The following is a 24,903-nucleotide window of genomic DNA, read 5'->3' as shown; positions in this document are numbered from 1 at the left end:
TATGCTAATTGGGGAAGACGGAGCAGTGTCTGCCTCCTCCATACACCCCGATCAGCCGGGGCCCATGCCCACACCCCGTTTTTTTCATGGCGCTTGGGGACTGCATACGAAGTAAGTATTTCTCATGCTGGCGCTCATCCGTATCGCTGCCGTTACCACTTGTTATGTACCACCCGATCAAGATCTTCACGCTCCGGTGACCCACCTCCCCCGAGTTTTAAAATGTACCCACCCAACAGTTGCAGGACCTCTTCTTCAAACTTCTTTTTTCTTCCTTTCCTACTTCTATCGGAGCCCTCAACTACCCCATTCCCTCGCAATTCGTCCCATCTCCTTTCAATTCTACTGACCAAGATAGCTCAGGCTTCCGTCCACTTGACACCACCATGCGCCCCGACAGTAACACAGGGTGTGTATTTCACCGAGGATCTTCCGGGGTGTTATTTTCTGACTAGACGGCAGGCCTAATGTACACTCCCACGCCATCGGCCCCGCTTTCGGCAATATGATCCTTCAGGCTTTCAATGCACCAAGATTGGCGGAACCCACTTTTCGCGTACAGATAAATGGTATATATCTATCCGATACTCCGATTTTGCAAGCATTCCTGACTTATGTTGTTAGAACTGGACCTACGCCATCCCCCTTCAATTCGTTGGGGTCACGATGACTCGTTCTACGTGGACGTTGATGTTGATGGGCGGGTTCAAACAACATCTATCGTCGGCAAACACAAATTACCTTGGAAAGATAGCTTTATCTTGTACGCGATCATTGGTTTATCGGTAACGTGACGGACTGAAGGAAATTTCGAAGTGATGCCCGACAATCTTCTGTTATCACATTGCGGGTTTTTGCTTGGCGTATGCTCCATAAAGACACATATGTTGGTTCGGTTCAAGGCAGATTGGATGCTTTTCTTGGCTCCTCTGAAAAAGGTGGGGCAGGTGTTGTAGTCGTCTTGAGAACGTGTTTAATTGATCTGAGATCGCCCAGCTGTTCCCCACGAGGTCTCACTCTCCCATCCCAATAATGACCATCATTACCCTGTCTCGAAGACTAAATTTCGGTTTTCAGTCGAGCGTGTAGGGGAAGTTGAAGAACCCGGCTTTCGTAATGTGACCAGTGGACCCCCGGTTAAAGAGAATCGCCCGGAACTTACCACTTCAATTGCGGCGATTGTTGCTCTCTTCCCCAATGACGGCCGGATCCAACAAATACTGGAAAGTGCAAATACTTTTAGCCCGCTGCTGGACAAGATCAATATCTTTCTCACGTTTACTGATGCCCTCGGGGATGTGAGTGATTGAGTTTTGCTCACATTTGCCACAACGCTGAGCACCTATTGGTAGATTCATCCCTACGTGAAGATGGCTGCCGTAATCCTGAAAGGAGTGATCAAGGCATGCGCGCTTGCCGTCCTGGGATGCCCGGTGCTTACTTTCCACGTTTGTAGGTTTTCACATTGCAAATGGTTTTCAAAAACAACGTCAAAGATCTCGTTGAAACCATGGCCGACGCTCACAGTTTTCTGTCCGAGTCAGATCCACTCTCGAGGATACAGTCTCATCGACAGATCATCCGTGCCCTCTCGCTCCAGACGGTCGAGTGCTTGTATTTCCTTCGAGACATCACGGAGGGCGGTTTCGGTGAGTGCTGACGTTGCGGTGCAAACCATGCTCCCAAACGGCCCCTTCTAGGACACCTTATAGGCCGACTATTGACAAATACCGAGCGAAAGTTCCAGGAATACACCCAGAGGTTCCAGCAGCTGAGGGCTGCTCTGCAGGAACGTGCCATTATTTCGATCGCGGTCACTGTGTTACGTCTATATGACGAAGTTCAAGGAATAGGTGAGCTTTTCGCTCAGTAAAATGCGAGAATTAAACTCAAGTAGTATCCTACAGCTGTGCAAATACCCCTCGAAAACATGCATTACGCTGAGGACGTCCACTATACTGATGTGGACGAATGTGATTCTATGGCACCTGACCGGCGTGAACTCAGCGACGAGATTGCCCGCTGGATTAATGGTGACTCGATGGAGCGCATCTTTTATGTTTGCGGACCAGCTGGATGTGGAAAGACCGCTGTCGCTCGCGAAGTGGCTCGTTTATTTGACGGGTTACAACGACTTGGATCATCTTACTTTATCCGTGAATCTCAAAATCCTTCCCACCAACATTGCCAATCACATCACAATGATCCCCGCGATCCCAGCTGCATCTTCCGCAATATTTCTCGCGATATTGCAGATCATAATCCCCACTTCAAGCAAGTTGTTGGCGAGAAAGTGAAGAAGTGTGCCGTACGAACGACGAACGGCGTTCGCAAACAATTCCAAGAACTCATCTTGGAACCAGCCAAACACGTCAGTTGGTATGGACCAGTGGTTATCGTCATTGACGCCCTAGATGTCTGTGGAGAAGGCCGCCAGAGAAAGGATCTGCTTAATGTACTCGCAACTAAGGCCGCAGAACTACCTCCCAACTTCCGGATTCTAATAACTAGTCGCCCGGAGGCAGACATCGTGCACGCCTTCAAAGACAAGTCGCATGTAACGATGAAGATCCTTGAGGATGCTACATTGCCGGATAACGATTCAGGGATTTCTTTCTCACCGGTCGCTGCCTCCTGTCAAAGACGTTACCCCTCTCCTGCCAGTGACAGTGTTCTGGAGTCCGATTATTTGGAAGGCGGGAACCTTGCAGATCATAGGTCTTTTGAATTTTTCGACGAACAGGACATCTATCCGCACGTTGGCGATACTTCGCCCCCTCCACCGTACGTCCACGAAGATGCGACTCCGGGGAACCGAAACTACACACCGGTTTTATATACGAAGGAGCAAGCAGACATGCCATTCTACCATGCTGGCAGCCCGTTGCACCTTCACGATACAAGCAACCCTCTGGTGTCCGTTGGAAGCAAGGTTTACATGGTCGTACATGGGCATCATGTCGATGGAGACATCCGGCACCGAGTTTATCCAGGCGAGCTCGCTGAGGTAGAACATCCGGAGAAAGGCGTAGATGGATACACAGGCAAGTCCAGTGGCGCAGGCAACGAGCGTGCGTCGGGTTAAGTCTGATCAAGATCAGGCCGCCGATATTGTTATCGGCCAGTTTATCCAGCCCGTCATTCACGCGCATGAAGTTACCCACCCTTGAATTTACTTTCTCATACCGTGTATATTTGTGCTAGATCACAATACGCAATTGTATTGCCGACGTATATCATGTACAGATACCATCGCGATATCAATGATATGTGCAAAGTGGATTCCAACGTGACTTTCTGAAAGGTTAACCTGCTGCGTTAATATTAAACTTGAATCTTCTTTTAGTTTCGCTGAAATTATCGAAGTTCATTGCGAAGAACCGCTTCGGGGAGATATCGTAGATTTAACACGGATAAGTGTACACCCACGACTTGTAGAATCTTAGCATTTCTCTTCGACGGCGGACACTCGCTCAGAAAAAGAAAAACTGCGTGACATGCCTCCGCTTGGCTACACCACCACCACCTACCACCATCACCACCAGTCAGAACTTACCAATCATCGTGTATATGTCAATGAAACCTCAGTCTGAAATGAAAGACGTCAAATCAGCATCCCTCGTTGCTCTTGCCATTCTCCACGAGCAACGGGGGATGAATTACACCTAGTGCATGGAAGCCGCACAGGAGTATCGAAATGAACATAAAACGATGGTGCCGAGACATACTGGGGGGAGTGTGGTGTTTGAGTTTGAAAGTACTAGCCGCGCATTAACGTATGAGTGGTTAGGCAAACTGCTGTACAGTGCGGACGCCTGAATGCCAGTTGTATAATTTAGGAATGCAGCCCTGCATGTCCACGGGAACAAGTGATACGAACGAGTATCACGGACTAAAGCACTACTTCCTGGTCTTCTTACTCTCCACAAAAAGCACCCTAGACTTCGCTGAATAAGTGAAAGAAAATTGATCAGGAATGCCTACAAGTCGCGAAAGGACAGCAGCAAACCTATTGGGTCGTACTTGACCGCCGAAAGCCTCGGACCGGTGCGCACTCGTTGGGTCGTGTAAAAATACCCGGTTTGAGCAGTGGAAATGAGTCGAACGATTAGAGTTCTGAGGAAAACGGGTTCAGCGCGGTGAAACACGGTCTCTTATATTGCTTCATACCTTGCCTTTCCTTTGGCTGCCATTCTGACCGACGACGAACAAAAGCACCGCAAGAGTTGGTGCGTAACGGAGGTTGAGAGTCCCAATTTGGCAACTGGTCTCTCCTAACAGCTGATCCACTTCCAGCCCTTCGATAACTCACTTATGGCCCCAGCACCACCGACGGAGACCGACATCAATCCTTACGAGCTCCTTGGAATCTCGCAAGAGGCAACGGAGGCTGAGATACGAAGTGCTTACCGCTCGAGGTCACTCAAAGTCCACCCAGATAGGGTACGTCTCTTCTATACTCGGAATACTCTGGACACACCTCACTGGATGTTCTGTAGAATAGAAAAGACCCAGACGCAGGTAAGAAATTGTTATACTACACATGGATAACGTTTATTTATCTGCTGTATAATAACCGTTCTAGCTCGGAAATTCCATGAACTCACGAATGCATCCAATCTCTTACTCGACCCTCTTCGTCGCCTCGCTCTCGACGCACAGCTCAGACTCGCTTCCGCAAAGAAAGCGCGCTTCGCTGCATACGACGCAAAGCGAAAGAATCTCGTGTTTGAACTCGAGGAACGCGAACGAGAATTTAAGAAAACCCGTCTAGAGAAGGAGAAGGAGAAGTTCGCAAAGGAGAGTGAGAACGAACGTGTGAAAGAGGCTGGAAGACGGCTTAGGGAAGAAAGGGAAAGGGAGCTTGAGGAGCGGGACAGAGCAAAGTCAGTAAGGGCATACCGGCAGGCAGAACAGGAAGACATGGACGTGGACGCCCCGCCACCGCTCGGACCCTATGATACGACCATCCGCATCAAATTCCCCCTCGCTAAATATCCAACGCTTGATGCTCCCTCTGCCCTAGCGGCTCATTTTCAACGGTTTGGAGCCATTGATGAAGACGCCATCGTTCTATCAGTCAAAGCAAAGAAGCCGGGGAAAAGGCAGAAGTCTGGTGCTCCAGATCAGGACACCTCCAACGAACTGGGCAACGCGAAGATGTTGGTGAATGCTCTTGTGACTTTCACGCAAATCAGCGCTGCATTTGGAGCGGTCTCCAGCGGCCCAAAGCTCAAGGAGGAGGGCATGGAAGTTGCATGGGCAGGTGGCTCTGAGCCACCTATATTGCAATGGCTACGTGACCGCGGTGAGCTTGGCGGAACGACAGGCAGTTCCAGTCCCCAAGCACCAGGTCCCGATGATACCACTGCGGCGGAACAAGAGACCACGAAGGGCCAAGCAGACAGTAGTAAATTTTCTACGTTTCCCTCTACTTTCGTAAGTCGCTTCGTTCGTTTGTTCGCCTTCGTTCTGGCTTGTCATGCAACCCACTCACTACTCTACATCTTTTTGTACCTCATTCCTTTCCACTCTTGTACTGACGCCACACCACTGTGCAGCCTTCCACGTTCCCTCCCTCCCGTTCACCCTCGGTGGCAACCAAGACAAATAACACCATGGATTACGAGTCACTCACTCTCCTACGCATGCGAGAAGCGGAACGCGCAAGGTTGGAGCGTGAAATATTAGAGGCTGAGGCAAGGGAGGAGTCGTGAATACACGGTGCGAAGTTCTCTCTCAGACCAAGCATGGTATTCCTATCCCATCCTATTGCAAGTTATAGGATGAACGACTATTACTCGTCCGGAGCGCCGGGTCACTTCAGATGAATGCTGGCAGTGATCGTGTTGGTATGACTATGGCAGATACTACAGAACTGCTGCCGACTGGTGTCACGGCGGGGGCAAAAATCCGTCGGTATACAGGGTCCCCATGGTACTTACACATCTGCAATGTGAAGTGCTTGCAAGAAAGGGAGCACATCGAAAACTCCCAAGCTAGAAGAAGACTAAAGTGTGATTACTGCCAAGTTTCACGATGAGAATGCAGCATGCTTCCACCCAAAAGATGCTAGCCATTCCAAGACAACAACAGTACTACCATGCACCTTGTGTTGACCGCGGGCTCGTTGGTGCCGAGTAACCCGTACTCGTTTGCGGAGGGGCTGGGTTTGGTTTAGGAACCTCAACTTCCTTCCTGTACTCGATCTTCTCGACGCGTACTTCCCCCTCCACCAATTGATAAACATAAGTGACAACGACTGGACCTTGTATATCCATCAAAGCGAATGATGGTGTCGGGTCACTACAATAATATCAACCGTCAATGGATATGTGTACTATCCAATCCTGTGCCCAAATTCATATCACGCACCTGTTATGCAAGCCAGTCCAAGCGCCAGTTGCAGAGCCCGGGTTCACAAAGAATCGCCCCCCATATTCTATCGCTTGAAACCTATCGCCCAGGCCCATTTAGCATTAAGACAACGTTGAAAACGTATAGTCAAGACTGACGTATGGGTGTGACCCGAAATCAAGACATCGACATCCATTTGTCGCGCAAGAGCGCTGAGGGCGTCAAGATCGCCTGTGGGAACACATTGATGACCATGTACAATGCCAATCCGTATCGGTGGGTGCACCACTATGGCAGAGGGCGGAAAACCAGTGTTCTGGGACACACGACAAACTACGTCAGTACTGACGCTTCATCGGAGCCGTCATTTTGTCACGCAGCAGATACAAGAGCCTTTCGTACCTCGTCGTAGTCACCTCTCACGACGCACACGTCGCTTGCTACCGTGCGTAGATATTCGTATGTTTCCTGATCACAAACGTTGCCTGTACAGAGGATTTGCTGGATTTTTCCAGGAACAAGGAGCTTTCGAAACTTGGACGGAAGGTCATGGGCACGATGAGGGATATACAAATCACCAATAATGAGTACAAGGACCATACTGAACGACGGCTCCGGCGATACAACTGTATTTTGTGGGGTTTCCGTTAGTTGTACAGAGCATTAGGTAAGCCAAAGTCTGGTTAAGAATGTACGACGTGGTAGTAGTGTGTAGGACTCGAGAATTTCCAGAGAACCCTGCCACCAAAGCAATGAATGGAAAACTAAGGGTATCATCCACTTCTCCAACTTGTAGAGTTGTCGCCAAATCCATTTTGTGTTCGTTGTCGAGATCATGAGTGGCAAGAGGTAACCGCAGGGCGTTGCGAAAACTACGAGATAAAGCTACTGAATGGTATAATTCCCTATTAGATTGAAGAGTGAGCGCTGTGACACCCAAAGACATTCGTGGTTTACAAGTAACTCACAGATTCTGACTTCCCTATCGCCACTGCCGGATGCCAGAAGCATGCCATCGGTGCAAAGGTCCACAGAGGTTACTACCGCGCACGAAGCTATTATTCAGCATACATACACGCAGACCAAGACGAGAAGTTTACCAGTATTCGTGTGGCCCTGAATCATAAAGTAGGGCATTCCTGTTTTCAGATCCCATAAGCGGACTGTTCCATCACGAGACGCTGAGGCAAGACGCTGCTCCCGCCCTATTTGCAGAGTAGATACTGCCAGTACGCAATCCTGGAAGTCAAGTTAACTCAGAGACTCGCAACACAGAAGACGCGTGACAGAACCTTGTGGCCAGTCAAAGTTTGCTTGCAGAGAAATTGTTTCTCATCTACTCTGATTTCCCAACGCCGCAGTGTCCGATCCAGACTCGCACTGACGAGCGTCACCACGTCGCTATCGGGATAACTTGGCAGGAATTGGATACCGTACACCCCGTCAGCATGACCGCTCATCACACCAACGGGTTCCTCTCGTCCCAATTCTGGCCGGATGTCCCACACCCTAATGATGCCATCAAGAGATCCGGCCGCTACGAATGATGACAGCGAATCAACTGAAAGGGAGGTGAAGACCTGCTTTGATTTCTGTGGATCAGCTGAGTGGAGAGTGCGATGCGGGACCTCGGCTGCGGCATTGGATTGGAACTGTGTGGTGTCCCAAACTCGTACTGTGCGATCTCCTGACGCTGACAGCAGATAACAGGAGTCCGCAGTAAAAGTTAGCGCGTACACCTCGCCCCGATGTCCGACGAGAGATCGAATGAAGGCATAGCTTTCTATGTCCCAGATCTGGAAGGTACGAGGCAATCAATACATGTGGTGCCCTCCAGAAGTTGTGAAGACGCCATACTCGAATAATGTTGTCCTCGGACCCAGCAACTAAGAACTTGGAGTCGGGACTTATTGTGACGCTGCGAGCATGGTTGGGTTTTCCAGTCCCTTCCTCGCTGGTAAGAGAGAAACTATAAAAGCCCGGTTACAGTATGAATGCCGGTAGACACAGCTGGATGATTGCACGGCCACGCACGTAACTTTCTGGTCTTGAGTCAAATCATACAGGATGACCGCATTGTTTGTCCCCACAGCAAGCCACCTGCCATCTGAAGAGAATTTGATGCAGCAAACGACTCTGTTCTTGCCCATAAGGCGGAAGTGGCACGATTAATAAGAGTCATATGCAGGTACGCGCGACTTACCTACCCATCGTGCACGTATCGTTGGTGAAGTTGGACATCCATTTGGCGTGGAGCATCAGGATTGAACACAACAAGCCAGCCGTTTCCTTCCTTAACCGAGTAAGCCGGTGCAGTCAAAGGGTCTAGACTGTCCGACATCGTGAAAGAATGGAGAAGCTGAAGTAGCAATTGGAACCTGGAACCCAGAGGTATGTAGTAGGCTACGACGCTTGCCCTCCGTGTCCTGGAGGGTGGGAGAGAAACGACCTGGCGACCTGCCTTTAAGTAGGGCTGAAAGCTAAACGATGCTGTCAAGCTTGTCAAATCAAGAACTTTGCATGTATATGGGAAACGGTCCAGGGAAGGACGAACGAAGCTACATGTGGTTCGTGACACCTCTGTACGTCAAGACTCAAGGCGGAGTTGAGCGCTGGAGCTGAAACCGACCAGAACAGAAGGTGATGTTGGGACTAGACCGAGTATTAAAATGGGCCGTGATAGAAGGTGATTCTGAACCGTTAAATTAGCCGTAGGAATCTAGACTGGTGTATTAAACCGCCCGGTGGTTGATGTCTCAAGCCTATCACAGGACTGATGAACTGCATAGTATTACGGAGGATCTAAAAGGCGGTAGACTGCTATCCGTGGGTAGACGGCACGGTCAACTGAGCACCGCACAAGAACTCTGCTAATCGAATTTGACTTGGCCATCTTAAAAACCAACGAGGCTGACAGAACAAGCACCACCAGCCCCACCGGGGTTTAGGACACTCAGATGTATTAAACCGGTATATTGCGAGCCGCAGTACCTCGTGCGGGGTGAGCGATAGGAGAACTGGCTCCATCAGAAGCCGGGTTTGTACAGGAAGACCTCTGATAGGCTGTGGTGGTGACGTCAGGTCCCAACAGGATATCATAGGTGGATATATTGCACGGATAAAGCCATCAGACAGCCAATGGGATATCAAGCCATCCTGATGGGACAACAACAACTCGTGTTGCAGTCCACTGCAAACGTGGGAACCTCCCCCACCACAGCGGAGGTGTCGCTTGTCCAAAATGAAAGGTGGTTACATAACCAATCAAGATCTTGGGTGCCGCTGACTTTGAAAGTCGAGTTACCCAAACAGGGGTGCGTGATTCATGTTTGAGTTTTGGTCACGTGTTGCTGCTGCACTAAACGTGGCGGTAACCCAAAAAGGAGATACCGCCGGCAACGTCATGCGTGGGAAACCAAGGGAAGGTGTCAGGGTCCCAACAACCACCGTTCTTATAAAGGGCGCTGATCAACAGCCATTCCGACGTTCCCAACCTCTTCCATGTCCTCCACAATATACAACGTGAGTGTATCCCCTTCACACTATCGACACTCTCTGTAGCACCCGTTTACGGCCGTCTTCCGGGTTGCAATACGGCCAATAATGACCGCCCGTGTCACGATTCCGAGCGTCTAACCCAGCACAAAATTTCGGTCTGCGTTGGGTTGCTCTTCCTTGTCCCTATGGCTTCATTCCATAACAACCATTCTAATTCATCCGATTTTCATTAGCATAGGAGCCTTCAGCCCACTGGCCCTCCCACCCAGGGCCCTGGCCAGCACACACATGCTAGGCTAAACGAATCTTTCGACAATATCAGAGGCGAATTTGAGGTTCTGACTTCTGATATGGGACTTCTCCGCAACCAACGCGACGAATACGAATCCAAAGGTTTGTGAGTTTGGCCTTCTCAACTAATCTGCTAAAATATGCTGTGTACTCAGTTACTTCTCAAATTAACGAGCTCAACATCATTCGCCAGTCTTTGTACGAGCTAGAATCGCAACATGGAAAAATTCGCCAGCAGTATGAAGAAGAGCTTTCCCGATTACGTGCGGAACTGCACGCCGCCCGACAAGGGTTACCTGGCGGCGCTCCGCCTCATCCAACTGTCGGCCCTGGAACCATCGGACCTTCAGGTCCCCCTGCAGGGCCACCCACTGTCCCAGGCGTTCAACCAGCCACGGGCCCTGCTTCGTACCCCGACCCTTATTATGCACGCGAACGCGAGCGTGATCGTGATCGTGAGAGGGACAAAGATCGCGAACGGCTTGAACGCGACCGAGAGCGGGAGTTGAGGGATCGAGAGAGAGATCAACGCGACAGAGAGCGTGAACGCCCTCCCGTTGAGAGTAGTCGTGATCCGAAGCGTATTAAGACTGAGCGTATGAAGAGTGACCGCCCAGGTAGATAATTCCTTTCAAGCTTCGCTCGTTCTCTGCCTCCTCATGCATACTCTACCACCCTCCTTTCCCCTTGTATTCCTGCTGTAGATCATTATAGCCCTTCTCTTGGTGCAGGGCCAACCAAACTACCAGCTCCAGGAGGGCCTCCCACCTATCAAGGCCCTGGTTTACCTCCACCTCCATCAGCACATCCACCGTACGCCCCAGGACCTGGCAACCCACCACCTGGTGGACCCTTAGAATCAACTCCCGGTGCCTCGAGCGCTGTGGCTCCTGCCGGTAGCACGAGTGGGGGTCAGTTTCCAGACGACCTTGACCCCGTCAATGTCCCTCCAGAGTTCAAGAAGGATGGCTCTGACTGGTTCGCTGTGTTTAGCCGAAAAACGAAACGAGTCCTCGACGTGACCTTAGGTGCATACGCTTATACATGAGAGGTAGGGCGAGCCCGCATTGTCTCAGAACAGTCACTAATCAATCTCATTAGCGTCGTGTGTTGTGTGAGATTTTCTGCTGATGGCAAATACCTTGCTACCGGCTGTAACCGGACCGCACAAATCTACGACACCAAAACTGGTCAAAAAACATGGTGCGCCACCAGCATTTTGCGTCGTTTCTCCGTTAACTTTGTTCCGTCTGCGATGATACAGCGTGCTAATTGATGAGTCAGCTGGAAAGGCAGGAGACCTCTACATCCGCAGTGTGTGCTTCAGCCCCGATGGGAAGTACCTTGCTACTGGGGCCGAAGATAAACAAATACGCGTCCGTCTATGACTTCTGTGATATATAGTTTTCTGACCCTGCTTTACAGATTTGGGATATTGCCAAAAAGCGTATACGCAACGTTTTCGACGGCCACCAGCAAGAAATATACTCGCTAGATTTTTCACTCGATGGTCGGCTCATTGTGTCGGGATCCGGCGACAAAACTGCGCGGATCTGGGACATGGTCGACGGGACCTCAAAAGTTTTGACCATCAACGACCCAGACTCGTTGAATAACGATGCAGGTGTAACGTCCGTCGCCATTTCTCCCAACGGACAGCTTGTTGCCGCTGGCAGCCTTGACACTGTTGTTCGTATCTGGGATGTTACCACAGGAGCATTGGTCGAGCGCTTGAGGGGACACAGGGACAGCGTATACAGCGTCGCATTCACCCCAGACGGCAAAGGCTTAGTAAGCGGCAGCCTGGATAAGACGTTGAAGTACTGGGACGTAAGCGGATTGCTTACTGGAGGAAGCAAGCGAAAAGACGGAGTAGCAAATGGAAAGAAAGACTTGGAGAAGACCAGCCAGTGTACCATGAACTTCGTTGGCCATACGGTGCGTGGAAAGAGCGGTATGTCAACCGCAGCAACTCAACGTGCAAAAACAGGATTATGTGTTGTCCGTTGCCGTTTCCCACGATGGGCAGTGGGTTGTCTCAGGGTCCAAAGACCGAGGCGTGCAGTTCTGGGAAGCACACTCGGCAAATGTACAGTGTATGCTTCAGGGACATAAAAATTCTGGTGAGTTGGCAGACTCTTTGGACCATGCTGCGAACCTAATTCTCGGCATAGTAATATCGATAGATCTCAGCCCCTGCGGGGAACGTGTTGGCTACTGGAAGTGGAGATTGGCAGGCGCGGATATGTGAGTCTTTCACTAACCCTGTGACCTACCTTGCATCAGACTGATTTGGATGCCGGCTCACTAGGGAGTTACCAAACCATTTAGAAGGTCGGGACTTTCCGAAGTGGGTGAACCCGTTGCCATCAACTTGTATCGGTTCTTGTTCTTTCTTGCCCTGTATCCCCTTCTGCCACCCTGTTATAATTTGCTCTCGATTGCTATATCATGTTATTGCACACGAGCTGACCAGTTATTCATGCTCGCCAACGAAGATGAACGTTTTATTCCCAGCAGTCTTTGCTGGCCTGAATGTCAAATATCTAGCTCTAATAATCACCTGGTTTCTAATCCCCTAGGCTGAAGAGTCATGGAGAAATTTACTCCGTTGGAAACCTCCGTAGGTTGAATAATTCTGTTCACGAAGTCAGTAGGGTTGTGCACGTTACATGCCAATCTCGAATCACTAGGTACTGCTCTACTAGTTAACACTACCGGTTCTCGCCTTCGCCCAATATGAGCCTTGAGGCCATTCGAATTCAGCAATACTCCGCTTGTGCATCTCGATACTGCAGATGGTGTGAACAACTGAGAGGTATTGATCGAAGAAGCCATGAACCTATATCCTGCAGCTGGGTTGAGGGGTATGTTGTACCGCCCCTTTGAGTTGATGGAACATGGATAAACGAAATGTTCATGAAGATGGTCGGCAAATTCCAGCACGTTTCGTTCCATCGTTCCCGAAATAGCAATATAGTCGATCAAGCTGCAGAAACAATATCATGAGCAAGGCAACAGTAGGAGCGGAGGGCCGATAGCCGGACACACCTCAGATGAATAACATATTCGCAAAGCCCGACTCCACCGGCATGCGGGCATACTGGTACTCCAAACCTAGATGTTTATCTACGTAAGTGCGAGTCATACTAATCGCGTACTCACTTCGCAGCCATGAGCAAAACACTCAGTACCTCGCTTACCCCCGCAAGACGACAAGAATCAATCTGACACACGTCAATGGCATCCGCTTGAAGAAGTTGTTTGAAAACCATCCGATTATGAGCATGCTCGCCCGTAGCGACACCAATGCCATATGGCTTCAGCGCGCGCCGGATCGCGGCGTGACCAAGGATATCATCTGGAGCAGTAGGTTCCTCGATGAACCTGAAATTTCATTCAGTAGTCACTCCACAGTGGGACAACGTCAATGGTGAAAGTGAGAACTAACCAAGGCTTCACCTCTTCGAGGCTCTTCACGTATTGGATAGCCTGGGGAACGTCCCATACTTGATTAGCATCGACCATAAGTACGGCACCAGTAGGACCGGCGTTTTTCCCTTGAAGCTCTGGACTGCTCGAGTCACGACCTTTGGAACCCTGGGGGAGGTATTGGGGATCATCGATGATGGAACGAACAATTCGGCCGCGACGCAAATCTGACGCTAAGTCAGCGCCAACTTTCATCTTGAAGTGGTTGAAGCCTGCAGCAACCGCTTCTTTGGTGAGACGTGCAACTTTTTCGTCCGAGTAGCCTGTTCCGTTGGAATGTCAATAACGGCGCGAAGTGATAATGCGGGGATATGTACCGAGCCAGCCAGCCGAGGTGATGTAGGCCGGGTACCTTCACAGATAAGGCTATGTTAATTGACGTTTCCCTAGAGCTGTTCACCAAGCGCGTACCCAACTTCTCGAACAATGGTTTCACGTTCTTGTTTACCCGCTTCCTTTGCCTTGAGCATAGCAAGTGCGTCTTCCCGCGCAAGGACGTCGGTGATATAACGGAATACGGTGGCATCAACGAGCTCTTCCTGAAGGTTGTTACACATGACGTGAACCAGTCGAAGTTCCAAAGTGCAACTTACAGGTGTCATGTCTACCACGAAGCTTCCACAAAGGCTTGCTTCGCGCCCGAGCGAACATGTCCCATAAGGCATTGTTCACTGCCCCTGCGGCAATATGAATGACTCCTTTCTCAGGACCAATCCTATTAGAGTAGGCTAGGTCAGTTGCTGAAGCGGGAGTCGAGTGGCAGTACTTGTAGACAGGGGAGTTACATTTCGGGAAGGAGCCGTCTATATACCACGCTGAAGCCAAAGAAGTGAGGCACCTACCATCGCAACTGAGAGTCAGCACTGATATAATCATACGTTTTTCCCATGTTCTTGAAGAGGTCTTCAGGTTCCAGACCAATGAGTCTGTTCGCAAGTGCTGCTATAGCTTGACACACCTGGTTTCCCCTCATATATACGTCCCATTCATATACGGTTGTAATAACTCACGATATCGTTTCCACGACCGATGGTAAACGTCATACCATGCCCCACGAGGGGTTCGTCCCCGTCAGTGAAGATAGTAACGTATGCGGAAGAGTAGTCACAATCGGTGTTCCTAGATGGACCAAGAAAGGAATGGATTAGACTTGAAAGAGACTGGAACCATACTCCTACATAGCATCGCTACCATCTCCCGTCAGGGAGGTAGGAAAACGGATGTCTGCACCGGGCGAAGAGTAGGTCACTACCGTGTACCCAGCGAATAACGAGTGATTCTGAACCAACCGTGCGTTTCAAAATGAGTTATCTTGCGAGACATCTGGGTTGTACTGGGAGGATGAAGTCGGGTTGAAGCAGCGCAGGTGGTAGCGCCCCCCTGTCCTTATAAGTCACGGCACATGGTCATGGTCACGTGCAGCGGGATGGGCGGACCAGGCGGACCGAGGACGAGAATGTTTAGGCAATGCGTGGATGCCGTCGATTTTCTTAACTCGAGTTTTTGCCACGTCGTTTGGTACTACTGAGGCTAGATCCGAAATAACACGAGGTGGCCAATAAACATCGTCCTTAGCTAGTTACACTGTTACTTGCTCTTCTCAGGAGCTTGGCACGAAAGGACTTCACATAACGGAAGCGTGGTTGGAGCAAGTTGTTACGGCAAGCGACCTTCCACTGGCCGTATTGTCTTCGAACATAACAGATATCACATTTATCCGTGTGCCGGGTCACGCGCGATCCCGTCCTCGATGGAGGGTTGAGGGACGCCATCCTAGTCTTCCAGTTGATCTTATGATGAGTTGGGATAATGTACATGCATCATCCCAGTTCCGTCCGTCATAAGATTACGATCTATAATGGAATCGACGGAAACTCCGACACCAGGAGTTATTTTGACGAGAACTAGAAGCTAGTATTGTAACGTTCCCGAAGTTCGTCATGTGCCCCGACGATCCAATGAGGATGCACTCGGCGATGTACCGATGCATTCTGGCTTCACCTCCAGGTTTTGGTAGCAGTTTGGGCGTATGAACGGTAGACTCCCTAGCCTAAATCCCGAGGCAAGGTGGCCCACGGGCTTGATGTGACCGGAATAGCATTGAGCAGAGGTAGGGTGATGAGGGACGGCTGTCAGCGGCTGAAAACGGCTGGATTGAATGTTCTTCCAGAGCTTCTGCCAGTGGTTCCGGGAGGATTAGGCTGTGACTGTGAGCCAGTCACTTGATACGTTTGCCAGGGACCACCCTAACTCTCTGGATATCTGACCCAGTCCTGGCAGTAAAGTGAAGACATGGAATCGCACATCGCGAGACAGTCGTGCTTTGAGAGCATTTGAAACGTGCGATCTAATCCCAGAGTCGAGGCCTGGGACAACCATCGCCTCCCACTCTTTGTCGTCATTTCCTGAATCACCGTCAAGAAGCCGTTATGACTTCACACCTAATTGCCTGATAGTTCTGTCTGTCGCCGTGCGGTATTTTCAATCCGTAACCTTCCCGTTCGATCAAATTCGAGCTGACTGCTGTTGACGACCGTCCGTATTCACTGTTGCTCAGCAACTTATAATGTTTTATAGAGTTGCCCGTGAATTTGATCAACAGTAGAATGTGAGGGTTTGATTTCACCTAACTCCTCTCAATACAACGCCGGGAACATACATACGACGTCTGTAGGATTGTAGCCATATGGCATGTCCGTAGCCACTCCCTATTGTAATCAAGAAGCCAGCGGTTAGTCCCAGTTGATAACCATATATAGTTCTGCACCACGCCTCTTAAGCCTTTAACTCAGATAGGCCGGATTGAAGTAGAAAAAAAACTCAGTGCTCGTCCCCGTGGAAGTCGTAAACTGATTCCGGTTCTGGAGTACGTTTTAAAATCTGGGTTCGAAGGTGCGCAGTGGTCCTGTCATCCAATCAGTAAAAGGACAGCTATCTTGGGTCGGGTTTACCTCGGATTCCGTCTGCAAGGATTCGTGGAGTGGTAGCGGCGACGAGGGAAATGCGACGACAGAGGGAGAAATGCAATAAGGGAGGCAAGTACGGCGAATGAGGTTTCTGAGTGCCTTCCTTGATTCCGCAACACGGTGGTAAATCGAAGATGGGAGTGCACGTGCACCGGAGTCTGGGAGCGCTGTAACGCAAGCATGGCCAGCGAAGTTCATACCAAGGCTCTGCAGGTCATCCTCGTTGTTTGCCCACCAATCCTCCATTTGGTCTGGGTATCTTTCAAGGCGGGTGACAACTGCCACTATAGGAGTGGTTGGGGGTACGACGGAGCAAATTGCCTGGTAGTTCTTCACCATGGCAATTCTGGCCCTCGATGCCGGTATGCAGTAAAGAAGAAGGTCAATTTCGCCCTCGAAGCTCATACGCTGGAGGAAAGAGCGGAACACTTCTGAATAGTTGGTGGTTCTCGGGGCATCCGTCAGACCTTCGTTGAAGCCAGGGGTATCCCAAAGTAGGAAATCGCGGCCATCAATCCGGACGTTGTACGACTGAGGCGCAAGGGTACAAACAGATGCATCGTTCGAAGTCCTTGCGAACTGCTGGCCCGCTATGAGATTTATTAAGGAGCTCTTTCCGATACCGCTCTCGCCGGCAATGACAACGTTCATTGTGGTGGTGCTTGGTCGGAGTACTGTCAGCAAACGGGTGCTGGTGATATCGCCGGGATACCGTCTCTTACCTCAGTTCAGTACAGACCGTTTTCTCGGGGATAGGTTGAAAGTATGCTGTGGATGGCGTCTCTACTCAAGGAATAGGCGATGCAGACTCTTGTCATCGTTTAAGAGCCCTTCTAAAGTGGAACGTGGCGAAAATGTGACCACCCCGTTGGATATGAAAGGGAAAAGGGGCCCCACGGAAAGAAAACGCCGTTCGAGGCCTCAACGATTGTTGGCCAGATGACCTACGGTGGCGCCTGGGTGTGAGGCTGGGGGCTAGACATGTGCCAGTCCTTCGAGGGTTCGAGGCATGTCCAAGCCTTGAGTCTCCATTCCGCGAATGATTCCGGAAGGTAGCTCAACTTGGAAACTGACGGGATTGGTTGTACTACAATGAGTATCATGATCACGTCGTGTCCCCAGAACAAAAGATGGATGCGGCGTTGGAACCTTCATTTGTACGTTCTCCGACTATCCCCAAGTTGTGGTAGTGGTTTATCATGAACAGCATAGGGCCGCTACGGAGTCGCATCCCAGCATTCTCGGTGGTGTTATTTGTAGTCTCCTCTGACCGGGGCACCTCCACGGGAGGGATCCGCGACGTGAACGTTGTCGAAACCTGTAAGCCAAGGTCTTCCGTGCGCAATAATGATTGACTCGGATAACAATCGCCTGGAATTTTACGTATCAACTCCCCCCGACCTTGGTTGCGATGCCAGCTATAAATCGGCTGCGGAACTTGCACGTCCGCTCTTCTCTTCCATGGTCCTCCAGTCCGCTTCTGTGATCAACAGTTGGCTGCTCTGTGTCGACCTCGAACATCTCATTTTCTTAGTGCGCGCCGCCTGCCACTAATGCACCCAACCACCGTGTCGTTCGCCACTCTCCTTTTCACACTTATCCTTTTCCCATCCTTGAGCTCTGCGAATCTTGATTCGGGCAAGAATGCTGTTCGCGTGCCCTTGAAGCGTAGTTGGCCTGTTACCCATGGGTCATCTGGCTCTGGAGACAACCCTACTCCAGGCCTCGTGAATGCGAGGTCCTTAAGGGCGCACCTGAAATGGACTGACAAGTATGTAGTAGGATCAACCGTCGGGACGCTCATATTGCCGGTGTTTAGAGTGCTCATCGCTGTCGTAGGAAGTATCGTTCTACTTTCACTGCCTATCAATCAAATACAGGGTCGTCTCATCCATTAGCACCACCCTCGGTTCCCCCACGTCAATCAAGGGAAGCCGAGCGGAAACGCCGAGCATCTCTCGAGGAATACTCCAACTTACCTGGCTTTGCGAGAGAGTCTGTTGCAGCACGTAGTTCGAGCGTGCCTGGTGCGATTTCCCTTACAGAAGAGAACGGGGACATGTGGATCGGCGCAATCAGCGTAGGGTCGCCTCCTCAGAACTTCACAGGTAAGATTACCGTTCTAACGCATTTGAAGATATGTCTCAAGCTATCTAGTCGTTTTTGACACTGGTTCCTCCGACATTTTGCTCCCGTCCGCATCATGTAACTCTACATGTGACGGGCATAACCGTTATGATCCCTCGCAGTCAACCACCTCAGTGAATCTTAATCAAACGTTTTCTCTGACTTACGGAGATGGTTCAAGCGCAGTCGGTGAGCTATACTCCGACGATGTGCTCATCGGCGGATACGAGGTAGTTCGATTGGTCGTTAGCTCAGCTGGTCCCCGTAGTAACGCATTATCCCCTTCAGGCAGTAAACCAGACGCTTGGGGCAGCAGTGACATATTCTGCTAATTTCCAAGCGCCTACTTTCAATTCCGATGGCCTCCTTGGCCTTGGGTTTCCCCAAATCTCGGTTTATGGACAGCCACCCGTTTTCCAAACGTTAACTTCTGACGGTGCCGTCCCAGAGTCGCTGTTTGGCATCACCCTCTCCTCCGTTTCTGGGAAGAGCGAGTTGATGATTGGCGCCACCGATACGGATATGTACAACCAGTCAAGTGTGGTGCACGTTTCTGTGTCCCTCGCAGCGTACTGGCAGATTCGTATGGATGGGCTGACGCGACCAGGGTTAAATAACTCAGGCGAAGTGGTGATAGCGAACACCACAAGCTACGCCGAAGCGATCATCGATACAGGCACGACCCTGATCGTAACGAGTGACGATAATGCGCAGAAATATTATGCCGATGTGCCTGGGGCTGAACTTGTCCCCAGTCTTGGCAGTGGTGTCTGGAGCGGTAAGTCCGTTGCATACACAGCTATCAGGTATCATTGCAAACCATATGTAACGCTCGATCAGTTCCATGCGACTCGATCGGCTCCATACTTCCGTCAATTACCTTTGGTGGACAGGCATTCGCTGTTTCTTCCTCGACCTTCAACCTCGGCCAGGTTTCTGACAACTCGACAAATTGTGTCGCAGGTTTGGCTGGTGGAGGCAGTGGTGGGTGACTGTTTTCCGTGGCTTTACGGATTCGGAGATAAACGGTCCCACAGACTACTATATTATAGGAGACGTTTTCCTTCAAAATGTGTACACCGTCTTTGACGTTGGTAACTCGCGAGTTGGATTCGCGAAGCTTGCATAGCTCAGGCATTCCTTTTACTGATCGTGCTGCGCACCCTTTTCACATGGACTGTACCGGACGAATCTGCGAACTCCATACTACATGTACAGTTCACTCACTGCATGCGGACCTTTAGTCAACCAAATTTTCATGTAATTAGATGCCATTTGTAGAGCGAGTGGTCATTAGAGTAACATTCTTCTTGCCCACCTCGGCATTGCAATACACTCCCGGACGTTCTCGACGCCGCTCACCCAGCTGATCAACCTCTCAAAACCTAACCCAAATCCACCATGAGGTGCACTCCCAAACCTTCTCAGGTCCAAGTACCATTTATACTCCTCGCCCTCGGTATCCATGCCAAGCGCACTCATCCGTGAGCGAAGCACATCCAACCTCTCTTCTCTTAGCGATCCACCCACCAGTTCGCCGATATACGGAACCAGGAGGTCAAAGCAGGCGACTGACTTGCCATCGTCATTCGTCCGCATGTAGAATGGTTTTAGAGAGCTTGGATAATCTGTTACGAAGACCGGGCCTTTTACGAGCACCTCGCTTAGCCACCGTTCGTGTTCGCTCTGAAGAGCGCAGCCCCACTGAGGTTTGAACTGGAACGTGGAAGCTTTCGGTCCAGCTGCAGCTGCATATTTCTCCAGCTCTAAGATGGCTTCGGTGTAGGTCAATCGAATCCAAGGTTTAGAGCTCGCTGCATCCTCTAAACATCGGAGCTTCTGGTCGTAGTCAGGAACCCCCTTCGCGAGTGCTCGCCGTTCTTCTCCGCCGATCCCGAAAACCAAGGCATCCTTGAGACATGCTTCGACGAGTTGACATACATCATTGATTTCTCGTGCCCACGTCCACTCTGCCTCGAGCATCCAGAACTCAGCGAGATGTCGGTTTGTCTGGGATCTCTCGGCGCGAAAGCACGGTGAGAGGGTGTACACTCGTGAAAGTGATGACGCGAGGGCTTCAAGGTGTAGTTGGGATGATACCGTTAGATAGGCGGGCTTGGAGAAGAATTCCGACGAGGGCGAGTCAGAAGGGTCAAGAAGGTCTGGGACATGGGAGGGGACAGCAGAAGACGGCGTCACACGGAAAGTTTCTCCGGCACCTTCGCAGTCACTCGACGTGAGAATGGGAGTATGTACATAGCAAAAATCATGCCTCTATCAAAGCGACATCAGATAGGTTGCGAATGATGAACTAGAAGAAAGAGAGCAGCACCTCATAAAAGCGCTGCATGACTTTCGTCAGGGAATCTCGCAGGCGCAAAATGGAAGCGTTTGTATCTGTTCGAGCTCGTAGATGAGCATGGTCTCGCAGGTAATCCACGGAAAGCGTCTGCTTCTGGATAGGATACGTCTGACCGACTATGAGAAGAGAGAACGCCTGAGGCCAAATGACAGCCAACCTCTGGATTGCATTCTCCGAGCACGTCTATTGAATCCACTTGAAGCTCCTTTGCCTGACCCGTCCCTCGACTGTTGACAAGTGAACCGGATACGCGAACGCTGGCGCCGTTCGTTAGGCTAAAAAGAGAGGGCCCAGATGAGGCAAGAACGAGACTGTAACTATGACGCGAACGTACCCAAGCTTGAGTTGGCTGCTGAGGGTGTTGCTTAGGACGGCCTGTAATCCAGTGGGACAGCTTCCATCGCTGATGACCGCAAACGTGACATTTTTTTGTCGTCGCACGGATTTAATCCATCCACACAACTGCACCTTGTTCGCCGAGTCGTGGCCAGAGGATAAAATCTGACGAATGGATGGGGGAAGTGTCCACGCCGATGTTGACGCAAGTCGCCGGAGGAGCATACGGTACGAAAAAGACACACAGCCACTCCAACTCTTAACTTTCAAGCAGATGGGCACACGACACGGTGGTATGAACGTACAGGTGGGAAAGGAAAAGATGACAGATAAAACGAGTATACTGACAAAATGTAGCTAATACAGGCTGACCGGATGGGTCGACTTTTGCATGTACATTGCGGGGACGAGCGAGGATCCGACATGACCATAGATGACCGCGTTTGCGGACGATGCCAACCCCTATATACCGCGTCCACGTCCCCGACCTCTCCCCCTCGGGCGGCCGCGATCTATCCCTCTTCCGCGACCCCGGCCGCGTGTGTCGTCCTTCTTCCTCGCCTTCGGCTTTGGTGCGTCGTCCACGAGGAGGGTGTCTAATGGGAGAGCATCGGGGAGCATGAAGTAGCGGATATTATTCCCTCGGATCGAGAGGGTATCAAGGGATGTAGGGTCCCGATTCCGTGCAGTCATCTTGACGGTTTTCAGATGTGTATTCATTTGCATGTCGACTCCTAGAGAGGAGATGGATCGTTTTATGTCTGAGTGCAAATTGCATCGGAAATACGGTAACAAAATGCACCTGTGATCGTTCCATGCACGACAGACCCGTTCTTGAGCTCGATGGTCACCGTTTCATTGTTCAATTTCATCAAAAACCTGATTATAGGATTAGAAGGTAGTTTGTCAGTAACGTCGTCGTTCGCCCGCCAGAAAGTAGAAAAAAAAGGGATAAATCTCGTGTTTGAAGCGAGAGATTAGGATGGAACATCGATGGCGGGGCAGGGACTAATGAAATGACACTCACCTGACGAGCTTCATGATGAACGATGGGGGGGAGCGATGGAACGGTTATTGAGTCACGTGGTCACACTGTCGGCGGTCTGTTTGTTACTATTTGGCACACTTCCCGAAATGGCTTGTCTGTACGTTGTTTGGTCGTAGGGCTGTTTGACTGACTCCCGAGTCCAAAAGAGACAGACAGACTTGCTGCGAAGACATGGACTCGCCAAAACGCGCCGGCTCACCTTCCTCGTCGGACTCAAAACGAATTAAGCTCACGGCCCCTTTTCAACCTCAAAATGCATCCCCAGTAGATCCAGAAAATGCACCAGGAAAACGCGCAGAACTCGAGCCCATCCAGGGCGGTGACATCGGTAATCTAGCACCAATACCGGACAACGCTGAGGACGGTGGGGGCGGTAGCAGTGGAACTGTGAGAGTTCAACGAGAGGGAGAAGGCGAAGACGATGTGTCCATGGGCGAGGCTGCTGATGAGGAGGCTGAATCGGGCGACTGAGGCAGACGAGGAAGACCCTGCAGCTCTGGAAGCGACGCGATTGAAACTCGAGGAGCAGGCCCGCAAATACCTTGCCGCTCAGACTCACGACGTTATCATACCGTCCTATGCTGCCTGGTTCGATATGTCAACCATCCACCCAGTCGAGAAACGCGCTCTCCCCGAGTTCTTCAACTCTCGCAACCGGTCAAAGACCCCCGCAATTTACAAGGAATACCGTGACTTTATGATCAACACCTATAGATTACGACCTACCGAGTACCTTACCGTGACTGCATGCAGACGCAATCTCGCCGGAGACGTCTGTGCGATCATGCGAGTACACGCACTCCTCGAGCAGTGGGGTCTCATCAACTACCAGGTGAGTTCCCCCTGACCCTCAATAAAATCTCCTAGTTTGCTTACCTCTTATGCAGATCGACCCTGAACAAAGACCTGCAGCACTAGCACCACCATTCACTGGACATTTCCGCGTCATCCTCGACACCCCCCGTGGCCTCCAATCATTGCATCCCGGCACCCGCCCCTCAAGTCTGCACCCCGCCGCCAACGGGACGCAAAAACCTCTAGTCGCTTCTGCATCTGGCCCTAATGCTACCTCCGCTTCACTTGAGCTTCGCAATTCCATATACCAGACCACGGCCAAAGCGTCCCGAGAAATTCAGCCCAGTGAGGCTGCATCACTTGCGAATGGTCTTGCAGCTGGTACCCGCGGTAACGTGTCCTACCAGTGCGACACCTGTGGCACGGACTGCACCCCGGTGCGCTACCATAGTCTGAAAGTGAAGGATTTTGAGCTCTGTCCTCCATGCTATCTCGACGGGCGTTTCCCCTCGACAATGTTTAGCGGTGACTTTGTTAAGCTTACCGCCACACCACCTAACATCAGACATGGTGCCGGCGATGAGGAATGGAACGATCAGGAGGTGTTGCTGCTGCTGGAGGGCATCGAAATGTACGATGATGATTGGGGTGCAATCGAGGATCACGTTGGCACGCGGAGCGCCCAACAGTGCATTCGTAAATTCTTGTCACTACCCATCGAGGATCCCTATATTGTTGCAGAAGGCGACCAAGGGCCCTTGAGATTTGGAAGGAATCCCATTCGAGCAGGCGGACAATCCTGTCATGAGCGTGGTGGCCTTTCTAGCGGGTGTTGTAAGCCCCAGCGTAGCCAGCGAGGCAGCCAAAACGGCGATGCATGCCCTAACAGACGGCGCCTCCAAAGTAAAGGACGGGGAGAAGGAGGAGGATGAAAAGGATGGTGAGAAAGGGAGTACAGCCAGTGCAGGCGATGCTCCCATGGAAGAAGATATGCCTAACACATCCAGTCAAGCCGAGGCAGGCCCGTCCACTGCATCACAAGTGGATGGCGCGACCGGTGACCATTCCGCTGCACCGTCGCACAATCCAAAGATTCCACATTCGCATGCCGTCCGTGCTGCACGTCTCGCTCTCAAATCTTCTGCACGCGCAGCAGGGGAGCTCGCTGAAGCGGAAGATGCACATATTCAGAGTACACTGGCGTCGTTAATCAAACTGACGCTGACAAAACTAGAAGTGAAGATGACGGCGTTTGAAGAATTGGAAGAATTGCTAGAGGAAGAACGCAAGAGCCTCGAGAGTGCGCGTATGGCACTGGTGAACGAGCGTGTCAACCTCAAGCGGATGCTGGATAGTGTCAAAGCTGAGCTTGGAAAACACGCTCCTGCGAACCTGGGTACGACGGGACAGGGCACCGTTGTCAGCGACGTGCCAGCAGATTCAACGATGGACGGAGACCCGGGGCCAGTTGCAGATGGCAACCTTGCACAGTTAGGTTAGATTCAGTAGGTGAGGGGATTATGGTTATTGATATGCGACTGTTGTGTGCTACATCTCCTGCTCTGCTTCGTGTATGTAGAATTGTCTACTAAGGTCTCCATAATACATGGCCATGGCTCATGTTGCTGATC

At 50.9% G+C, this 24,903-nt stretch overlaps 12 protein-coding genes across 12 annotated transcripts; 5 read left to right on the top strand and 7 right to left on the bottom strand.

The window, feature by feature from the left end:
* Positions 1-34: 34 nt before the first annotated feature.
* On the top strand, positions 35-3,284 carry F5J12DRAFT_813678 (uncharacterized protein). Its single transcript, XM_051744958.1, has 10 exons — positions 35-409; positions 463-569; positions 625-763; positions 817-938; positions 997-1,298; positions 1,353-1,403; positions 1,457-1,649; positions 1,701-1,853; positions 1,908-3,044; positions 3,102-3,284. Exons 1-10 carry the CDS (start codon positions 387-389, stop codon positions 3,152-3,154), a joined length of 2,280 nt encoding a protein of 759 aa, XP_051602692.1. The 5' UTR covers positions 35-386; the 3' UTR covers positions 3,155-3,284.
* A 504-nt stretch (positions 3,285-3,788) lies between these two features.
* On the bottom strand, positions 3,789-4,248 carry F5J12DRAFT_813672 (uncharacterized protein). The gene is made up of 3 exons (XM_051744957.1): positions 4,171-4,248; positions 3,881-4,116; positions 3,789-3,815 (listed from the first exon to the last, which is right to left on the bottom strand). The coding sequence occupies exons 1-2, from the start codon at positions 4,191-4,193 to the stop codon at positions 3,981-3,983; spliced, it is 159 nt and encodes a 52-aa protein (XP_051602691.1). The 5' UTR covers positions 4,194-4,248; the 3' UTR covers positions 3,789-3,815; positions 3,881-3,980.
* Positions 4,249-4,314: 66 nt separating this feature from the next.
* F5J12DRAFT_780924 (DnaJ domain-containing protein) lies at positions 4,315-5,717 on the top strand (the record flags this gene model as incomplete). The annotated part of the gene is made up of 4 exons (XM_051742517.1): positions 4,315-4,443; positions 4,500-4,521; positions 4,586-5,439; positions 5,562-5,717. The coding sequence occupies 4 exons, from the start codon at positions 4,315-4,317 to the stop codon at positions 5,715-5,717; spliced, it is 1,161 nt and encodes a 386-aa protein (XP_051602690.1).
* A 177-nt stretch (positions 5,718-5,894) lies between these two features.
* Positions 5,895-7,099, bottom strand: F5J12DRAFT_491107 (Metallo-dependent phosphatase). The gene is made up of 4 exons (XM_051739682.1): positions 6,760-7,099; positions 6,516-6,673; positions 6,376-6,456; positions 5,895-6,306 (listed from the first exon to the last, which is right to left on the bottom strand). Exons 1-4 carry the CDS (start codon positions 6,955-6,957, stop codon positions 6,099-6,101), a joined length of 645 nt encoding a protein of 214 aa, XP_051602689.1. The 5' UTR covers positions 6,958-7,099; the 3' UTR covers positions 5,895-6,098.
* Positions 7,100-7,239: 140 nt separating this feature from the next.
* On the bottom strand, positions 7,240-9,141 carry F5J12DRAFT_925944 (WD40-repeat-containing domain protein; the record flags this gene model as incomplete). The annotated part of the gene is made up of 6 exons (XM_051749375.1): positions 8,565-9,141; positions 8,392-8,493; positions 8,215-8,326; positions 7,650-8,153; positions 7,458-7,596; positions 7,240-7,397 (listed from the first exon to the last, which is right to left on the bottom strand). Exons 1-6 carry the CDS (start codon positions 8,696-8,698, stop codon positions 7,243-7,245), a joined length of 1,146 nt encoding a protein of 381 aa, XP_051602688.1. The 5' UTR covers positions 8,699-9,141.
* Positions 9,142-9,858: 717 nt separating this feature from the next.
* Positions 9,859-12,477, top strand: F5J12DRAFT_904233 (WD40-repeat-containing domain protein; the record flags this gene model as incomplete). The annotated part of the gene is given in 11 exon segments (XM_051748499.1): positions 9,859-9,879; positions 10,089-10,248; positions 10,302-10,763; positions 10,851-11,155; positions 11,175-11,197; positions 11,248-11,349; positions 11,411-11,522; positions 11,572-12,084; positions 12,137-12,269; positions 12,340-12,393; positions 12,458-12,477. The coding sequence occupies 11 exon segments, from the start codon at positions 9,859-9,861 to the stop codon at positions 12,475-12,477; spliced, it is 1,905 nt and encodes a 634-aa protein (XP_051602687.1).
* A 373-nt stretch (positions 12,478-12,850) lies between these two features.
* On the bottom strand, positions 12,851-14,961 carry F5J12DRAFT_904232 (enolase C-terminal domain-like protein; the record flags this gene model as incomplete). The annotated part of the gene is made up of 12 exons (XM_051748498.1): positions 12,851-12,938; positions 12,989-13,135; positions 13,198-13,263; positions 13,312-13,533; positions 13,598-13,901; positions 13,956-13,990; positions 14,050-14,173; positions 14,247-14,353; positions 14,481-14,596; positions 14,649-14,757; positions 14,817-14,862; positions 14,928-14,961. The coding sequence occupies 12 exons, from the start codon at positions 14,959-14,961 to the stop codon at positions 12,851-12,853; spliced, it is 1,398 nt and encodes a 465-aa protein (XP_051602686.1).
* A 1,497-nt stretch (positions 14,962-16,458) lies between these two features.
* On the bottom strand, positions 16,459-17,255 carry F5J12DRAFT_890149 (P-loop containing nucleoside triphosphate hydrolase protein; the record flags this gene model as incomplete). Its single annotated transcript, XM_051747389.1, has 2 exons — positions 16,459-16,518; positions 16,590-17,255. 2 exons carry the CDS (start codon positions 17,253-17,255, stop codon positions 16,459-16,461), a joined length of 726 nt encoding a protein of 241 aa, XP_051602685.1.
* A 902-nt stretch (positions 17,256-18,157) lies between these two features.
* Positions 18,158-19,942, top strand: F5J12DRAFT_967861 (aspartic peptidase domain-containing protein; the record flags this gene model as incomplete). The annotated part of the gene is made up of 6 exons (XM_051750030.1): positions 18,158-18,375; positions 18,444-18,712; positions 18,762-18,961; positions 19,020-19,509; positions 19,572-19,715; positions 19,769-19,942. 6 exons carry the CDS (start codon positions 18,158-18,160, stop codon positions 19,858-19,860), a joined length of 1,413 nt encoding a protein of 470 aa, XP_051602684.1. The 3' UTR covers positions 19,861-19,942.
* On the bottom strand, positions 19,923-21,704 carry F5J12DRAFT_490871 (uncharacterized protein). Its single transcript, XM_051739680.1, has 4 exons — positions 21,428-21,704; positions 21,251-21,368; positions 21,064-21,201; positions 19,923-21,005 (listed from the first exon to the last, which is right to left on the bottom strand). The coding sequence occupies exons 1-4, from the start codon at positions 21,652-21,654 to the stop codon at positions 20,025-20,027; spliced, it is 1,464 nt and encodes a 487-aa protein (XP_051602683.1). The 5' UTR covers positions 21,655-21,704; the 3' UTR covers positions 19,923-20,024.
* Position 21,705: 1 nt separating this feature from the next.
* F5J12DRAFT_490905 (Sm-like ribonucleoprotein) lies at positions 21,706-22,500 on the bottom strand. The gene is made up of 2 exons (XM_051739681.1): positions 22,232-22,500; positions 21,706-22,163 (listed from the first exon to the last, which is right to left on the bottom strand). Exons 1-2 carry the CDS (start codon positions 22,299-22,301, stop codon positions 21,892-21,894), a joined length of 342 nt encoding a protein of 113 aa, XP_051602682.1. The 5' UTR covers positions 22,302-22,500; the 3' UTR covers positions 21,706-21,891.
* Positions 22,501-22,540: 40 nt separating this feature from the next.
* F5J12DRAFT_813626 (Smarcc1 protein) lies at positions 22,541-24,903 on the top strand. Its single transcript, XM_051744956.1, has 4 exons — positions 22,541-22,900; positions 22,950-23,309; positions 23,365-24,006; positions 24,062-24,903. The coding sequence occupies exons 1-4, from the start codon at positions 22,649-22,651 to the stop codon at positions 24,770-24,772; spliced, it is 1,965 nt and encodes a 654-aa protein (XP_051602681.1). The 5' UTR covers positions 22,541-22,648; the 3' UTR covers positions 24,773-24,903.

The sequence above is a fragment of the Pisolithus orientalis genome (genome assembly GCF_024613125.1).
Source record: "Pisolithus orientalis strain OTSU chromosome Unknown F5J12scaffold_6, whole genome shotgun sequence".
Classification (NCBI taxonomy): Eukaryota; Fungi; Basidiomycota; class Agaricomycetes; order Boletales; family Pisolithaceae; genus Pisolithus; species Pisolithus orientalis.
Note: the sequence above shows the minus strand (reverse complement) of the source record. Positions and strands in the feature narration are given on the sequence as shown.

Bases quoted from the DNA above. Each gene is read 5' to 3' on its own strand.
- F5J12DRAFT_813678 (XM_051744958.1), top strand. From the start codon at position 387: ATGCGCCCCGACAGTAACACAGG. The intron at 1,404-1,456 runs GCATGCGCGCTT...CCACGTTTGTAG, and splicing joins TCCTGAAAGGAGTGATCAAG to GTTTTCACATTGCAAATGGT. The intron at 1,854-1,907 runs GTGAGCTTTTCG...AGTATCCTACAG, and splicing joins TGACGAAGTTCAAGGAATAG to CTGTGCAAATACCCCTCGAA.
- F5J12DRAFT_813672 (XM_051744957.1), bottom strand. From the start codon at position 4,193: ATGGCAGCCAAAGGAAAGGCAAG. The intron at 4,117-4,170 runs GTATGAAGCAAT...CGTTTTCCTCAG, and splicing joins GCAGCCAAAGGAAAGGCAAG to AACTCTAATCGTTCGACTCA.
- F5J12DRAFT_491107 (XM_051739682.1), bottom strand. From the start codon at position 6,957: ATGGTCCTTGTACTCATTATTGGTGATTTGTATATCCCTCATCGTGCC. The intron at 6,674-6,759 runs GTACGAAAGGCT...CGTGTGTCCCAG, and splicing joins TGAGAGGTGACTACGACGAG to AACACTGGTTTTCCGCCCTC. The intron at 6,457-6,515 runs GTCAGTCTTGAC...CCTGGGCGATAG, and splicing joins ATTTCGGGTCACACCCATAC to GTTTCAAGCGATAGAATATG.
- F5J12DRAFT_490871 (XM_051739680.1), bottom strand. From the start codon at position 21,654: ATGCTCCTCCGGCGACTTGCGTCAACATCGGCGTGGACACTTCCCCCA. The intron at 21,369-21,427 runs GTACGTTCGCGT...CTCTCTTTTTAG, and splicing joins AGCAGCCAACTCAAGCTTGG to CCTAACGAACGGCGCCAGCG. The intron at 21,202-21,250 runs GTTGGCTGTCAT...ATAGTCGGTCAG, and splicing joins TCGGAGAATGCAATCCAGAG to ACGTATCCTATCCAGAAGCA.
- F5J12DRAFT_490905 (XM_051739681.1), bottom strand. From the start codon at position 22,301: ATGAAATTGAACAATGAAACGGTGACCATCGAGCTCAAGAACGGGTCT. The intron at 22,164-22,231 runs GTGCATTTTGTT...TCTCCTCTCTAG, and splicing joins CGTGCATGGAACGATCACAG to GAGTCGACATGCAAATGAAT.
- F5J12DRAFT_813626 (XM_051744956.1), top strand. From the start codon at position 22,649: ATGGACTCGCCAAAACGCGCCGGCTCACCTTCCTCGTCGGACTCAAAA. The intron at 22,901-22,949 runs GTGTCCATGGGC...CGGGCGACTGAG, and splicing joins AGGGAGAAGGCGAAGACGAT to GCAGACGAGGAAGACCCTGC. The intron at 23,310-23,364 runs GTGAGTTCCCCC...CCTCTTATGCAG, and splicing joins GGGGTCTCATCAACTACCAG to ATCGACCCTGAACAAAGACC.